The sequence below is a fragment of the Lampris incognitus genome, chromosome 8, assembly GCF_029633865.1.
Source record: "Lampris incognitus isolate fLamInc1 chromosome 8, fLamInc1.hap2, whole genome shotgun sequence".
NCBI classification, from domain to species: Eukaryota; Metazoa; Chordata; class Actinopteri; order Lampriformes; family Lampridae; genus Lampris; species Lampris incognitus.
Window position 1 is genome coordinate 31,294,947 of NC_079218.1, and position 18,172 is coordinate 31,313,118.

The window sequence follows — 18,172 nt, forward strand, 5'->3', positions numbered from 1 at the left end:
TGACATGGTTTGAATATAATTAGTACAAGAGGGAGAGAAACTGCTTTTGTTTTGTAAATTTTTTAACATATCAGTCTAACATATTGATAAGTGCGAGTTTTTCCATATATCTCTCTTGGTTTTTCCATCTAAAGCTTGTACATAATTCTTGATCGAAGCCATCGCGGAATTGCATGAGATTGGCCTAACAGCTGAAAATCCTCAAATTGAATCTGATCCTTTGCGCCGTTAGGCCAGAACTTTTTCAAACTGTTTTTCAAAGAGTGGATCACAACTGCGATGTTTTATTTCCATACGTTTGTCCGATTTTCGTTCAAAATTTTATTCTTGTAAAAAAAAAGATTGACAATGAGAACTTCAGTGTAAATAGTAGTTGCTAAGGTCTAGCTGTCCTCCAACATGACAGAGCTGTCTGTTGTCAATGAAAAAGTCACCTGATTGAGAATAACCCATATCCATAGTGTTGATCAGTTGAGAGATATTGAATGACCTTGTCAGGCAGCTTGATCAGTGGAAGGCCAACACAGACCCAAGTGAAGTTTGGATTGATAACCAAGTCTGTAGCAGAATGAAGGACCTTTCCTATTGGACCGGATAATTTGTTGTGTGACAGAGTAGGACCATCAAGGTCAACAATGAGATGGGGCAGGGGAAGTTCCCCAGTGTTCAGGTTGCACACTAACCGGACCAGTTTTCTCCCCAGGTGCAGCTCCAGCTTACACATTACTCCAGCTTTCACAGCAGTGTTGACATTTGTTGAGTCTCCTCCAATGGCCCACAAGGTTTTATCAAAACCCCTCTCTTTCAGCTAGGCACAGAGGACCTTAGCAATCTGCTCCACATGTGACTCCTCTTTAGTTGCTTTCTCTGAGGTAAAGTGGAACAAATAGTAGCTGCCAGGCTCACTAGCAACACTATAGTGTTCTTCCTTGATCTTTGCAGGAAAAGATTGGTCACTGCCCTCAGTGTCCATCATCACATTGGTCAGGTCAATCCACCCATCAAAGAGGATGCAGGAGATCCCCCCTCCTCCCTGCACTTCTCCTCAAACTCTTCCCCCAGCTCTCTCATCAACTTCTCCTGTGCTCTCTTGACCTTGTTCTTATCACTCACTTTACTTTTGTTGTCTTCTGTGATGATTCCTATCAGAGCTGCTGTTGCTATTGCCGCAGTTGGCCTCAGCCCTATGCCATACCTTACACTAGCAAGGGCAATGTTTGGAATCTCATCATAATTTTTTCTGTACATTTACCAAAGCTGCAGGCTCAGGGTCAGTTTCAGGGAAGAGCTCAATTTCAGGGACAAACTCATCTTCAGCACCACTTCTCTCCAATTCCAGCTCCTCATCACCATCTGCCAAAAATCTCTCAACATCCTTCCTGGCTGCCTCCTCTGCTGCTGCAGAATTTTCCTCCTTGCTCCTTCTCCTTTCCTCTGCCTTCTATTCTATCCCCTGCCTTTCCAATGTCCTCATCTGTCTCTTGTGATCTGGTAGATCAGAGCCCCCCATTTGGTGGGGTCTTTTACTTCCAACCTTCCCTCTTTGTCCCTTGATGTAGGCAAGATCTTTCACAGGAATCCTTTTCTCTCTGCTGCAAGAACAGTTAATGTGGGCTTGGATCACACAGCCCTCACACTCACAGCCTACCACCCCACAACTGGTAATCTGACACTTGCACGTCAAAATATCAAATAACTTGTCTAATTTGACAATAAACCTCTCTTTGGCATCAAGTTTGCCCTTCCCAAGAGAAAACTTCACTGTCTGATTCCAGATCTCCTTGAGCTTGGACATGATGGTCAACTTTTTATTTATAACAGGTGGCTTGAAAAGAGCATTAGCTTTACTCCACTGACAAATCAGAGCAGGGTAGATGTCACCCACCAGCTGGTGCACTGGGTAGTTCCTACTGTCATCTTCACTTTGCTCTATCAAGTAGATGCCATACCTCAGGATATCCCTCATAGTTGGCAGTTCAGATACCAACAGCTCCCGCCCAGTGCCAACAAGATTACTCAAATAAGAACTTGATTTCGTCCTTGTTCTGACTTGTGCCATTTTTTTAACTAGTTCACACTGAAAAAATAATACACAGGTAAGTATCCACTACAGACAAGTATTAAAGTATTACACAGGTAAGTATTACAGAGACCGTCATGCATCCATGTAGCATAGCAGTCTATTCGGTTGCCTACCAACTCAGGGGGCGCCGGTTCGAATCCCAATGTTACCTCCAGCTTGGTCAGGCGTCTGTGTCTGCGGGTGGGAAACCGGATGTGGGTATGTGGCCTGGTCTCTGTACTAGTGCCTCCTCTGGTCGGTCGGGGTGCCTGTTTGGGGGGGGCAGGGGAACTGGGGGGAATAGCGTGATCCTCCCACGTGCTACGTCCCCCTGGTGAAACTCCTCACTGTCAAGTGAAAGGAAGTAGCTGGCGCTCCACATGTATTTGAGGAGGCATGTAGTATTTTGCAGCCATTCCTGGATCAGCAGAAGGGGTGGAGCAGTGATGGGGCCGGCTCAGAAAAGTGGGGTAATTGGCCGGATACAATTGGGAAGAAAAAGGAGGAAAAAAAAAAGTCTACCAAAGTCATAGTCATAGCAATGGAAATATTCAAAACTCCACGTCATTTTCAAAGAACGAGTTCATGTAAACCTAGAGTTTATTTCATATTACACAGCTAAACATCTTTCAAATCAATATTCTGTCATGCCATGATTGCACTTAGTGATATTGTGTTTTTCTCTTTCACTTTCATCTAAACAACATGTTGACAGTTGCCATGGTCCCCGTGTTTTTGATTTAATATTACGTCATATACTATCTGTGATAAAGTGTTTCCCCAAGCGACACAATCACACCTATAAAAGAAGAGAAAGACCAGAGGTTTTTATTTTCTGCTGAAGGTCGGCCGGTGAGTATGTAACTCCTGCAACAACAAGCCTGAACAAAGGGAGAGCAGAAGCAGGAAAAGTGGTAACTAATGCTCATCAGAAAGTTCTGATTAAAATGTTAAACTTGCTGTGACAACAACGATACGATGCAATTCACAGAGATGATGGCACCAGACTGTGATCATGCTCTGAATGCACCTGACAGGATAATTAGGTGAATCTATTATAGGACACATTTCTTATCATGAAGGTAGTGTGAGAAGATAATGAAAATTCAAGTTTAAAATTCTTATTGAGAATGACAATATTTAAAAAAATATTAAGTAAAATGAAAATAATATTTTTCTTAAACAAAGTTATTTGCTGAAATAAAAGCTTTCCTTTGTTAAAATTTATGGTAGGTTTGTCATCGAGCATATCACTGAGTAATGGTATATATATATATATATATATATATATATATATTTTTTTTTTTTTGTGAAACATTAATGTCCCATTTTCTGTACTTCATTTCAGGTTGATGGAGAACTACACCTATAACTGTCTCACACTGCGGCTGGAGGGGTTAAAGGTCACAGATGATTTTATGTACCCAGTGTTTTTCTTCTTCTTTTTTTCCTACCTATTTATAATGTTCACAAATGTGGGAATTGTAGCTTTGGTTTACATGAAGAAGACCCTTCACCAGCCTATGTATCTGCTTTTCTGTAACTTGCCCCTCAATGACATAGTTGGAAACTCCATCATGGTGCCACGGCTGTTGTCAGACATCTTACTACCCCCTTCTCAACGCCTCATCAGTTACTATGAGTGTGTAGTTCAAGCTTTCACCACACACATGTTCGGCACCACATCTCACACAGCACTGATGGTAATGGCCTTCGACAGGTATGTGGCCATCTGCAACCCCTTACACTACTCCAACATCATGAATAACAAAATGGTGATAAAGCTGACTGCGTCTGCCTGGGGTTCGGCCTTCATCTTGGTGGCGATTCTGCTCGGCCTGACCTTACGACTGAACAGATGCAGGACTCTAATCCTAAATCCTTTTTGTGACAATGTCTCATTGTTTAAGCTCTCCTGTGAGAATGTTTTCATTAATAACATCTATGGCCTTACCTTCAGTGTGGTCCTGTTTACTGCCTCTATAGGTAGTGTGGTCCTCACCTATGGTAAGATCACCATTGTCTGCCTGACCAGTAAAAACAAGTCATTAAATGGTAAAGCCTTGAAGACCTGCAGTACCCACCTGTTTGCGTACCTAATTATGCTTTTATGTGGAATGTTAGTCATTGCTCTGCATCGCTTTTCACAGTACTCAGATCATCGGAAACTCGCCGCCATTCTTTTTCACATAATCCCTGGTGTCCTCAACCCCATCATATATGGGGTGCAGTCTGCAGAGATCCGCAAATTCTTATCAAATGCATTTTGGAGGAGAGAGGTTTTGCCATTTCCTAAAGTGGAAACTAGGGATATTGTTTGTCAATACATAAATAAAACATGAGCGAAGTGCTGGACAGCTAGAAAGTGATAGATTTGCCTTTTTTGTTGTCTTTATTTCCAGTATGTTGTGGGAGTTATTTGAGCAAGGTGTATTAGTTTTATTTTATTATTATTTTGCTGTTGCTCTAGGTCTAATTTTAATGGTCACACGTGCGGTGTGTTTCATGCTGTGTGTTCATGACACATATTGTCATACCTAAAAACAATTTCAATAGATATTTCATTTAAGACGTATATGACTGCCTGATGTCCTTTAAATGTTGCTAATATCATTCCATTCCATTAGCCAAACCGCTTATCCTGCTCTCAGGGGGCAAAATTAAAGTTAGGTAATTACAGCACAGTAAGTACTACATAATAAAAACCCAACTTTTTGTAATGGTATACCAAAATAAACTGTCCATGTATCGAGAGATTGATGTCAGCTTTTCAGAGGGTAGGTGTTATTAGTTGTCAATGTAATGTGTTTATTAGAACACTTGATAAATAAAAACCATAATAGGTGTGTGTCTTCTAGCTCTTAAGCCTTTTGTTTCCCTGCCATATCTCACAGGGTCTCCGGCATCTCACCCATCTTGAATTAGCCAAAAGAAAGTGGGACATTGGATATTCCCTATATCAAAAGAAAACCATACCTATGTTACATTTTAATATTCTAACACAAATACTTGGGACAATAATGTACCATTCTGAAATGACCTGTCGGCCTGTCCAGGGTGTTTTCCTGCCTTCCGCCCAAATGACTGCTGGGATAGTCTCCAGTTTCCTGTGACCCTGATTAGGATAATCAGCTTGGAAAAGGGATGTATGGAAAATGGAACACTGAAATGTCTTTCTGTACTCAAGAACAATTAAATTTGCATTTGTGAACATGCACTACCAACCGCTATTGCTAAAATTCACCACTGCCCCATCTCAGCACGTCAAGTCAATTTTATTTGTTTAGCCCAATTTCACATATTACAAATTTGCTTCAAAGGGCTTTACAGCAACACAACAGCCTGTCCTTAGACCCTCACATCCAATAATTTGATTTTGATATATTCTATTTATCCCCGAAGGAAAATTCTTCTCTGCCTTTAACCCATCCTAGTTGTGTAGCTGGAGCAGTGAGCAGCCACCATGCAGCGCCAGCGCCTAGGGACCAACTCAAGTTCATCTTGTCATGCCTCGGTCAAGGGCACAGACAGGAGTATTAACCCTAACATGCATGTCTTTTTTGATGGTGGGAGAAACCGGAGCACCCAGAGAAATCCCACCGCAGACACGGGGAGAACATACAAACACCACACAGAAGATGACCTGGGATGACCTCCAAGGTTGGACAACCTCAGTTCGAACCCAGGACCTTCTTGCTGTGAGGCGACAGCGCTAACCACTGCGCCACCGTGCCACCCTAATAAGGAACAACTCTCTAAAAAAAAAGGCAGCTATCTTTCAAGCCACCAAATTATGTAATGAATTTCATTTGTAATTTATTTAATTTAACTTTGTGACACCTTTTTTAAATTTCTTCATCTTTTTATGTATTTTTGTTTATGATCTGTGCACTACATCGAGCATACATTGCCTTATTACTGTTTTTGGAATTGTAAACCTGTTGTAAGTTCCACTGTGTAAATAAAGTTTATAAAAGAATTACCAAATGGACACAGGCAGGACAAATTCACCTAGTGCTCAAGGAAACAGCCAATCAGCTTGCCTGCACATCTCTTGTCGGCCTTCGGTCACCACGACAATAGAGCCCTGAGACTCTGAAGGCATCCCAGCTGCTGTTCTGGGCATGTAGGTACATTTTACAACGAAAAAAAAAAACAAAAAGTTTTACTATCAGAAACTAAGCTTCGAACTAGAACGACCAAGCCGGTTAGTTTGACCGTTTTGGATTTTTTAAGTTTAATAAGTTTGTGAAAATAATAATAAAAAAGATACATTCCTGCCGCTCCCTGAATGCCCCTAAAATTGCATATATTTTCATTAAAATGAGTTTAAGATCAATTGCACAAAAAAGTTATGATAAGATCTACCTAAAACGACCATGAGCGGTCAAAATGACCACATGTAATTTGCATGTGATTGTGCGCATCATGTCACTATTTAGGACGTGTGTTGGTCGCATCATTTTTTTTGCGATGTTCATTGCTCTGTCCTTCATTGCCGTGTCCTCTGTTCATTGCTCTGTTTCAGTAATTATTTTCAGTTCTTTTTTTTACACGTCACGTTTTATAGTCATTGTTTGCTAAATTAGCAATATGTGTTTTCAGGTAATATTTTCACTTTTTCAATTTTGCTATTCAAGTTCGACCATATCTCTCTGAAGTTTAAATTGTTTAAAAATAGTATTATAGTTGCAAAAATTTTAATTTTGGTGTCAGTCATTTCCTAACAGACATACTAACATATGCAATGGAGTAATACGTATCTCAATTGGATATTTATCTTGACAGAATATAGAGTTTAAAAATCGCCCATGGTCGTTTTAGATAGGAGTAAAATCCTGATCGTTCTAGTGTTAAAAGCTGAAATAAACACTTAATAGATCAAAAAAGCTCCCCCCCCCCTTACATTGTCTGTGAAGCAAAAAGTCCAGGTTTATGACACGACAGTTATGAAGTGAGAGTTATCTGGATTGTAGTTTTGCGGGACATTTTCTCAGAAATATTGACATAATGGTCCACGATCACTGGAGTAATAATTTGTAGATATAGTACGTGACTTCCCAAATTAGGGGCCACACTTATATTTCCCTGAGGTGAATACTGAAATCCAACATTGAATACAAATGGCACTGGTGACTGAGCCAACTTTCTTTCATTTTCAAAAATCAAAATATCTCCCTTTCTCTTATTAATGATGAGTTGTTGTCATAAAGTGGAATAGGATTACTATACAGCTTCTTTTTCCTATGTTTAGGTCATAGTTAAGCTAACTTTTATTATATTGTTTGTGGTGAATAGTATCTATTCTCATAAAGTGAACAAATGGGAAATGCGAAATAAATAGAAATAGCGAGGACCTATGATGTTTTCAGTTATTGTTAGCTCTATGGTTATCTAATAGCTTCTGGCTGTTATTTAAAATAAACTCAGTTCCCCACAACAAGTAGGAGGGAAACAATTGTGATTTGTGATCGTGGATAATTTTGTGAAGCATTGAGAAAGGATAGGTTGTCATTTTTTCAAAACATTTTTGTAATCATTTGTTGATGATATATACATGTTTATACAGCAATGGAAAACATTTTCTTTAATTTATTCAGATTCAGACACTAATTCGCATCTAATTTAACAATTTATAAAAAATAATTACAAATGTATATGACACCTGCCCATTGAGATACCATTACGCTTGTATTTTTGTCCACAAAGTCACAGAAAACACGGGTTTTATTGCTTGTATTCAATCTCTTTGTTTCAGCTTTTATTTGGTGTTCTGTGTTGCAGGAATCCCATGTGTGGCTACTTCGCTTGTCTTCAGAACACGTAACAAACGATACAAGCATGTTACACTGTGACAGCTAATGGCTGTTACAAATGTTATGGCGTTTAGCTGTAAGATTTGCAGCATTTTCTGCTCTCAGTAAGAAATCATCTGAATGCATTTTGCATCATTTAGACATCCTTTGCATGTGCTAAACTCTTTCTTGGTGATACATGTCTAGCTTTAAATGCTTCCACCCTGAGGGTGATGAATGCATCAAAGTTAATGCTGAATAGCTATAGTGTTAGCTGCCATTGTTTTCTGTAACTGGATTTGCATGTTATGATTGTTAAAGAGTTCTGAAGCCCTAGACTATTTCAGTAAGTTTGCTGACATGTGCATGATAAAACCAACTAAAGGTTTAAAACTAGCCAGGCGGGTCTTGGCACTCTGTGACATTAACATAGCAGGATAAACACAGCTGCAGCTAACAAAATGATTGTTGGATATAGGTGTGTGTCTGCCGGTCAATGCTGACAGGTGAGTGGCACACTTAATCAACAGTGCGACACTAATAATTAAACAATCCATCAGAGTTCCAACTCTAAGAACTGTCTTTTTTAAACAACAGTTCCTTGCAATACAAGTCCCAAGCCCGGTTAAATGGGGAGGGTTGCGTCAGGAAGGGCATCCAGTGTAAAATCTCTGCCAGATCAAATATGCGGATCATAAATCAGATTTCGGGGGTCTAAGCATCGGCTTTTTATGTCGATGTAGTTGCCCACTGGGGACCGGGGATCGCGCCCCGATCTCGTCATATCCGACTACGGCCGGACTCGACGAAGCAGCAATAATTGGCAACGCTGTCTTCGGGAGGGGGGCGGAGTCGGCTTGTGTTCGTCACATGGATGCGTCTCTGTGTGTGTCGGAAAAAGCAGTGGTTCGGCCTGGAGGGCGTCTGCCGGCCGGAGAGATGCAGTTGGCGAACGCATGCAGTACGAGGGTGGGTGTTTGAACTAGAAAAATAGGGATCGATTGACCACTAAATTGGGAGAAAAATCAGAAATAAATGTATAAATATATATAAAAATCAGATTTCCATACCGGATCGGTCAAGGCCCAGGTTACCACAGACCGCCACCGGTGGCCAGCAAGGTGCCGTGAAAACTATGCTATTGTTGGGCGAAGGTGAAAGAGAGGGGGAAGGCATGTGCAGAGGCAGCAGGAGAGCAGGAAGGGTAAGAGTGTGGAGGCGAGTGTCGGAATTTAGAATGTTGGCGCTATGACTGGTAAAGGGAGAGAGCTGGCTGATATGATGGAGAGAATAAAGGTAGGTGTGTATGCAAGAGACCAGGTGGAAGGGCAGTAAGGCCAGAAACATGGAAGGTGGGTTCAAACTCCCCAGCAAAGAAAAGAACGTCTCCAACATGTCCCCTAAAGGTCCTCTCCGAACGTCCGGTAAGGTTTTCATTACGTCATGGGGACATTACTGCGAGACGTCCACAACAACATCTCCGTGACGTCCCGGGGATGTCTAGTAGACTTTCCCCTAACGTCTCTGTAATGTCCTCGGGAGAACGCCCCACGATACCATCCCCAGGACGTCTAGAGGACGATCCCCTAAGTCCCTGTAATGTCCTCGGGACGTTACAGGGACGCCTCACGATAACGCCCCTGGGACGTAATGAAAACCCTACACAATAATGTTTATCAGACGTTCGGAGAAGACATGCTGGGGACATGCTGGGGACGCGTTTTGTTTGCTGGGTCTTCTACCATGGTGCGAATGGGAGGAGATATTTCTTTTAATTCTTATTTTTTATCTTGCACTGTGGTTTTATTTCTTGCCTTGTTTTATGTTTTTTGCCTAGGTCTGTGTTTTATTATTTTTAACTTATCTGTATTGTTGTTGAGTTTTATTGTTTCCCATGTTTGTAATGTACAGCTCTTTGAGCTGCATTTTATGTATGAAAGGTGCTATACAAATACAGTTTATTATTATTATTATTATTAATTCTGAAGGAAGAGTATGTCAAGAGTGTGTTGGAGGTGAAGAGTGTCAGACAGAGTGATGAGTATGAAGCTGGAAATTGAAGGTGTGTTGATGAATGTTATCAGCGCATATGCTCCGCAAGTTGAGTGTGATTTGGAAGAGAAAGAAGAATTCTGGAGTGAGTTGGGTGAAGTGGTGGAGAGTGTACCCAAGAAGGAGAGAGTGGTGAGGAGAGTGGACTTCAATGGGCATGTTGGTGAAGGGAACAGAGGTGATGAGGAGGTGATGGGTATGGTGTCAAGGAGAGGAATGTGGAAGGACAGATGGTGGTGGATTTGGCAAAAAGGATGGAAATGGCTGTGGTGAATACATATTTCAAGAAGAGGGAGGAACACAAGGTGATGTACAAGAGTGGAGGAAAGTGCACACAGGTGAACTACAGCTTATGTAGGAGGTACAATCTGAAAGGGATTGGAGACTGCAAGGTGTTGACAGGGGAGAACATAGCTAGGCAGCATCAGATGGTCATCTGTAGGATGACTTTGGAGATGAAGAAGAGGAGGAGAGTGAAAGCAGAGCGAAGGATCAAATGGTGGAAGTTGAAGGAGGAAGACTTGTGTGGAGTCCAGGGAGGAGTTAAGACAGGCACTGGGTGGTAGTGAAGAGTTGCTGGGTGGCTTGGCAAGCACTGCAGAAATAGTGAGGGAGATAGCTCGGAAGGTACTTGGTGTGTCATCTGGGCAGAGGAAAGAAGACAAGGAGACTTGGTGGTGGAATGCGGAAGTACAGCAAAGCATACAGAGGAAGAGGTTGGCAAAAAAAGAAGTGAGATAGTCAGAGGATGAAGAAAGTAGACAGAAGTACAAGGAGATGCAGCACAAAGCAAAGAGTGGCAAAGGTGTATCATGAGTTATATGAGAGCTTAGACACTAAGAAAGGAGAAAAGGACTTGTACCGATTGGCTACACAGAGGGAGTGAGCTGGGAAGGATGTGCAGCAGGTTAGGGTGATCAAGGATAGAGATGGAAATGTGCTGACAAGTGAGGAGATTCCGTTTAGAAGGTGGAAGAAGTACTTCCTATGTTCATAGGAATAGGGTTACAATTTCTTTGCACAAGGGTTACAGTTTGTCCAAGCAAGAATCTCAGCATGAGGAGTGACCGTGTTCCTCATGCTGGGATTCTTGCTAGGACAAACTGCAAGAGCACAGAAGCCATGGTCACTGAACACCAACTGCGCTGGCTTGGGCATGTCATCAGGATGCCTCAAGAATGCCTGCCACGTCAAGTCCTGTATGGACAGTGTCCTCTGGGCTTCTGGTCCGCAGATGGTCAGAAGAAGCAATACAAAAAAAACAGCTAAAAACATCACTTAAGAAGTGTTGTATCGATCCCTTGAGATTGGAGCAAGCTGCCATCAACCATTTCAACTGGCAGGAGATCTGCCCTAAAGGTATAGAACAGCTTGAAATGGAGAGGAAGGTGAAGAAAAAAAAAAACAACAGAAAAGACTGAGGAGACACAACCATGCCTGTCCCCACTACCTCAGACTTCATATGCCCAACGTGCGGAGGGGCGTAACGAATCAGCACCGGGCCCTAATGCAAGAATGGCAAAGCGGACCCTATAGTAATAGGTCGGATCACCTTAACGCAAACCTCTACACACAGATGAAAACATAACGGTGACGGCGCACCTCTAAACACTGATGAAAACATAATGGTGACAGCGCACCAACACATAGGCCTACATAAACACTATGGTGGCAGCGCACCAACATGTATATAAGCACCGCACACTGACAATCAAATAAATAATAAATACGTCCTACTTACATCATAGGCGCACTCTCCTGGCTTTTCGTTATAAGAAGTCGTCAATTAAACCATTAAGATCCAGCTGGTGGGCACGAGCATTCTCAATTGAGAGGGTGGCGAGTCCAGACAAACGGGCCTGTCCCATAGAGCTCCTCAGATACGACTTGATGAGCTCCAGTTTTGAAAATGATTGTTCTGCAGTTGCAAGTCAGTGGAAGTGTTCAGAAAAGTAGTAAAACTGTACAGACTTCCCCAACGCTTGCAGCGATGCAGTTGTTGTCCACGATCAACATATTGGCTAGTTGTTGGATTGTTTCGACGTTTGAGATATTATCTCTTAACAAGCGCGGGATGACACGAGTTGCATGAGAAAGGCTGAAGTGGTCATTTTTGTAAATATCACACAAATTGCTTGCTTGCTCAAAAAGTTCATCAGCTGTTGCAGTGCACAGTGTTTTAGGCTGTACAACTTTGAATGTATCCACTGTTGTCCTCAAACCCGTGAATCGCTGTCAGCTGAGAGATCACATTGTCGAGAGGCATTAAACACAGCCACGCGAAAATAGGACATGCGCCTGCTAAACGTTCGTCTTGAAAAAGTTAATCAAAATGCCCTTTCACTGTCCTCCGTCGATTTATCCTCGAAGGTTTTGTTCATTCATTTAATTGAATAGTGTGTTTATTTATCGTGTTTCATAGTTTATAGATTGCTAGACTATATGTAAAAACCATAACGGAGAGCGCCTTTTTGCGGGTATATATGGCTCGCCCCACGGCACTGTGGGCGGGGCCCAGTGCAGCCGCGCTGCCTGCTTTGGCCAATTCGGCCGTGCAGGGCGGGCCCCAAATCATCGCCGGCCCCTATGCAGCTGCATACCTGCATAAATGGTAGTTACGCCCATAGACATATACACGTAGATACCTCATTGGCTGCTGCTGTACGTCGCCGCAAAGCGTCAGCTCGTCCACCATATTGGAGCGGTCAATATTCGGAAGTAAACCAGTATAATGTGTATCCAAAGGAATTGAATCGAGTGCAACTGGACTTTCCGTGAAGACGTTTCGCCTCTCATCCAAGAGGCTTCATCAGTTCGTGCCTTTCTGACGAGTCTGACTGGCTGGTGATGAAACTCAGATATTTAACCTCTTTGGAGTCGTTATCAGAGCTATTGATGTCCATGGCTCTTTGTGTTCCGATGTTTAGCAACGCCCGTTGTTATCAGAGGTATTGATGTGCATGGCTCTTTGCGATCTGATGTTAAGCAGTGACGGTCGTTGGGGGTGTTAGTTTCGACTTCGTTAGTGCTCCATTCAGTGGTCATGAGTCGTTGGAGCCGTTAGTGACCGACTGTTGTTCTTGGAGGCTAGGCATCTTGAGTCTCCTGGGTAGAGATGAAAGGACGGCATTGTAAGTGGGAGATAGGTGGTGTCGTAGACCTCCTCCTCTGTTGAGGGATGGTTTTTCCAGTTTCGCATAGATGGCTTCCTTCACCCCTCTTTCAAACCATCTATCTTCTCTGTCCAAAATGTGTACGTTGCTGTCCTCGAAGGAGTGTGTCTTCTCCTTTAGGTGTAGATAAACTGCTGAGTCTTGTCCTGAGGAGTTTGGCCTTCTGTGTTGGGCCATCTGTTTGTGTAGTGGTTGTTTGGTTTCTCCTATGTATAGGTCAGTGCAATTCTCATTGCATTGTACAGCATACATCAGATTGCTTTTTTGGGTGTGTTGTACACGGTCTTTGGGATGAACCAGTCTTTGACGGAGTGTGTTGCTGGGTTTGAAGTATACCGGGATGCAGTGTTTGTTAAAAATTCTCCTGAGTTTCTCGGAGATCCCAGGACCATACGGGATGACTGTGCTATTCCTTCTGTTCCTTTTCTCCTCATCGCTCAGCCGGTTGGTCTTTTTGGAACGTGTTGCAGTTTTCACAAAGGTCCAACTGGGGTAGCCGCAGGTTTTTAAAGTTCCCTTCAGGTGTTTGTGTTCTTCCCATTGGGCCTGAGTGCTGCTGGGCACATTGTCAGCTCTGTGTTGCAGAGTTCTGATGACACCCAGTTTGTGTTCCGGAGGGTGGTGTGAGTCAAAAAGTAGATATTGGTCTGTGTGTGTGTAGGTTTCCTGTAAACCCCAATGTGGAGGCTCCTGTCTTCCCCAATGTGGACGTCACAGTCCAAGAGGGGCAAACTGTTGTTCTTTACGTCTTCCCTTGTGAACTTAATGTACTTGTCCACTGAGTTGATGTGTTTGGTAAACGCTTGCACCTCTTGTGTTTGGATTTTGACCCATGTGTCGTCCACCCATGTGGATGACACATATGTTCAAAAACTTGCTTACATACGTTTGCTTACATAAGTTTGCTGTATGAACAAGTTCAATAAAACTGGAAGTCCTGTTTAACACATATTTGGAAAATAAAGACAGAAGTTAAAGTAAAAAGTAAAATGAATCTGGAGAGAATTACAACATTAAGATGTGACATAAAAAGCTGACACTGTTCACAAGCTGGATCACTGAGGAAGGTTTCTGTCATCTGGCTGTTCTAATTTGGGAATTTTTTTCATCATGTGCACAGAATGATTATTATAATTAGCTACTATAATATATTAATAATCCGTTTTCTATTCAATAAAGATCTATACCATGGAATACCTACTATATCACAATTGCCAAACAATCAGTAACATTTTCAAAATCTAAGCTTAGGATCTCCCCGCTGAATCAAATATACACATAGCCCACATTACCTGTCTTGACTTTGCTATATTACTTATACACACACACACACACACACACACACACACACACACACTTCATCATTTACACTTTTCTTTTATGCTCTGTTTCAATGTTTATTGCATTTATCATCATCACTATCACTATCTATTTTATTTAGATGTCTTTGTTTTATACATGTCATCATTTACACTTCTTTTTATGCTGTTTTGCATTTATTTATTGCATGTCACTATCACTATTGTATTTTGATTTGTTTCATCTTGTGAGGCATCTGTGTTTATTTAATTGTATGCTTTGATGTATAGTAACATGTGACCTTAGAACCTTTTGTTATAAGGATTAGTATCCCTAAAACAGTATCGCTTTAGAGAGCTTCTTTCGGAAGCTACCACTTTGCAATTGCAGAGTGTGAAGTTTGGTAATGTGGTACTGCCTCAATTTGTGGAATGAGCTGACAACTAATGACAGGATGGAAAAGTGGTGATTGTCAATGCCGTCCTGAGTTTCAACTATATGGTCACCAAGACTGAACACATCCTCTGAACCTATGTCAGACCGGACAATGTGGTTGACAAGCAGTGTTGCCAGATGTATGATAATTATCATATTTATACGATAATTTTGCTCTCTGTACGATGTACAATCAATAATAATAATAATGACCAAATTATCGTACATTATGGGACTTTTTGTTATTATTGATCATACAGAGGGCAAAATTATTGTACAAATACGATAATTATTGTACATCTGGCTGTTGATGTAATATTGGTGGTTTGTCAAATGCAGTGCTCTGCTGAGCGGATCACCTTGACAGTGCCTACAGATGGAATCATCAAGCTTCCATTGTTCTTCAAGGTCAACAGGTGGTAGCTTTCTGAAAATGATGCTGGTACAGCATCAGACACCAAACTGTTTCGGCACACATCGCATGGAAGCTGCTTCATCACCTGTCGTACAACAAACCCTCCTATGTACACCAGTGCATTCTCCATCAGACCTCCGAAGGGAGTTGGCAGGTAACTGGTCCACGATGACATTACAATCCACATCCTCAAATGGAGAGGAGGCCGTGTCAGAGTCATTAACCGGCACTACAGATGACATGTCCACAGCAGACAAGGACACCGTCTCATCCTGGGCCGTCACATTGCCAGTGTTCCCTAGAGAAACCCCACAGCGGACAATTACATACATTTTGTTTCTGTCTCCTTTCACGATCCTTGGCGTTTCTCAACTGCCTCTGCAGCTCCTCAACTCTCACTTCAGCCTCAGCTAACTTATATTTAACTTGGTCAGGGTCAAGGGCATAATGATGATCCTATAAAATACAGTACTTGTTGGGTAAGCACTAACACAACTAAGTATATTGCAAAAGTGCTGTGGAGAAGAACTGCTTTGTTACACTTACTGAGGTTGAGGAGTTCTGTGGTTCAGGAGATTCAGACACAGGATCATCACTTGCCTCACCAGCTTGTGTTGATGTCTTAGTTGACCTGGTTTTATTGGGAACCTTCAAATTAAGTAAGAAATCAATATTAGAAAACTTAAAAAGGGATATTTACTTTCAATATCAGGTTTAGTGGTAATTCCAGTTATGTTAGCAAGAGATCATGTACTGTATATGCTCATCATTCCAATCAGTTTCCATTATTAACACTGTTTACCATAAATAACAATATAACCTTATGACTTAAAAATACACTAACCTTGTTCAGGTGGTCTGGAAAGGATGCAAATACTGAAGGGATCACACATTCCTTCACATGCAGTTTGCCCAGTACTGTCAAAATCATCTGCCTTGAAATGACAGCTGCAGAGAACTGTAGTATCTGTAGGCTCAAAATCCTTCCATCTAACAGCTATGGCCTAAGCTTTCTTTAGTCTAGGATTTTTGGGGAACCTTTGACAAAAACAAGGCCATCACAATATTACTTCTGGCATGTAGCTGAATGGTGCAGCCAGTACATTAAGGTAGCAGCATAAATATGGCTTAGTAGAGCTAGCTAGCTAGCTAATTTAAATTTGGTAGCTTGTATAATCTCTTGAGCACAAACACATTCCAGATGATACTTTTCTGTAAAATAAATTATACAACTAATGAAATGAGGTGTAGCTAAATATCACGTTTACCCCTTGCTGTACTCGTGCTTCAGTAAATTAACTAGCTAGCAAGCCAGACATGTTTCCATTACATAGCGAGCTAACGTTAGCTAACATTACAATGATGTCAGGTAATTTTCATGATAGTCTGAGGTGATATTTCACGTTCACTGCCTTCCAAAACAGTAAAATATTGTTATATAAAATTATTGTTGATAAAATTGCCACTTACTTATGAAAAGTTATCCCGTGTTGCCTGTTTTTAACGTTTCTTCTGTTCAAACAGCCAAATGCAGCACATGCCTGAGGCACTTTTCTATCAGCTTAACTCTCCAACTCTTGACTCGGCTGTTGACTGCCCCAATATGGCGACCACGCAGACGCACGTTAAATTGCAAATGAGGTATCTACGTATATCTGTTGTTACGCCGCTGTTACGTGCAATAACGCTCGAGGGTCAAGAATTGGACTCTACAGTCATCAAAGAACACGACATTAACGAGGAGGGATGTCGTCATCGGACTCGATGGACTACAAGCAAGCAAGCGAGGGTTACAATGCAAACGATTGTTGGTCCACATAGTCTATGTAGCTGCTGCTGCAGTCAGTAACCTAAACCGACAGTTTAATTTGGTGTCCTAAAATGTCAGATGTTCTTCATCCTTGGTTTGTCAGTGTTCGGTTGGCAATTAAACACGTCTGTTTATGTGAGCAATATGCTTGGGCTTGTCTTTAGTGTATGAAAACCCTATTTCTTTTTTTCAGGGCTCTAACTCTTGGAAGATGATTATGTAGCATGGGACAGTGCTTTTCTGTGGTGATATTGTGGAAAATGCTTCATGTGCTTCTGCATACAGTGCTATCTCAGTATCAGGGCTCATAAGATCATCAGATGTGTCCCCTCACTATAGCTACCAACACTACATTATCTGTGATATTGGGCTATACAAATAAAATTGACTTGACATGACCCACATAAAGTGAGGTTGAAATAAAAATCTTATAAATTAACATGATGTAAGCTGTACATCATGATAGTTCAAATCAGGGCCACAAAAAATGGTTTAAAATCATATATGTGACAAACCAGGGTAAATATATACCATTTCAAATATAACTGAATGGATTCACTGTTCATTATTACATCAGATCTACCAAAGTCATAGTCATAGCAATAGAAATATTCAAAACTCCATATGTCATTTTCAAAGAACAAGTTCATGTAAACCTAGAGTTTATTTCAAAATAACACAGCTAAACATCTTTCAAATCAATATTCTGTCATGCCATGATTGCAATTAGTGAGATTGTGTTTTTCTCTTTCACTTTCATCTAAACAAAATGTTGACAATTGCCATGGTCCCCATGTTTTTGATTTAATATTACATCACATACCATCTGTGATAAAGTGTTTCCCCAGGCGACACAATCACACACCTATAAAAGAAGAGAAAGACAAGAGGTTTTTATTTTCTGCTGAAGGTCGGCCGGTGAGTATGTAACTCCTACAACAACAAACCTGAACAAAGGGAGAGCAGAAGCAGGAAAAGTGGTGACAAATGCTCATCAGAAAGTTCTGATTAAAATTTTAAACTTGCTGTGGCAAAAACGATAAAATCATTAAGAAAAATATTAAGTAAAACGATAATTGTCTTTTTTTTTAAACAAAGTTATTTGTTGAAAAAAGCTTTCCTTTGTTAAAA

At 41.3% G+C, this 18,172-nt stretch overlaps 1 protein-coding gene and 1 pseudogene across 1 annotated transcript; one reads left to right on the plus strand and one right to left on the minus strand.

Moving 5' to 3' along the window:
• Positions 1 to 3,411: 3,411 nt before the first annotated feature.
• On the plus strand, positions 3,412 to 4,404 carry LOC130116351 (olfactory receptor 146-like). Its single transcript, XM_056284269.1, has one exon. The coding sequence runs from the start codon at positions 3,415 to 3,417 to the stop codon at positions 4,402 to 4,404; it is 990 nt and encodes a 329-aa protein (XP_056140244.1). The 5' UTR covers positions 3,412 to 3,414.
• Positions 4,405 to 15,145: 10,741 nt separating this feature from the next.
• On the minus strand, positions 15,146 to 17,502 carry LOC130116352 (THAP domain-containing protein 2-like; annotated as a pseudogene).
• Between the last annotated feature and the right edge of the window lie 670 nt (positions 17,503 to 18,172).

What these genes read in the sequence shown, in the direction of transcription:
- LOC130116351 (XM_056284269.1), top strand. Translation starts at nt 3,415, where the DNA reads ATGGAGAACTACACCTATAACTGTCTCACACTGCGGCTGGAGGGGTTA.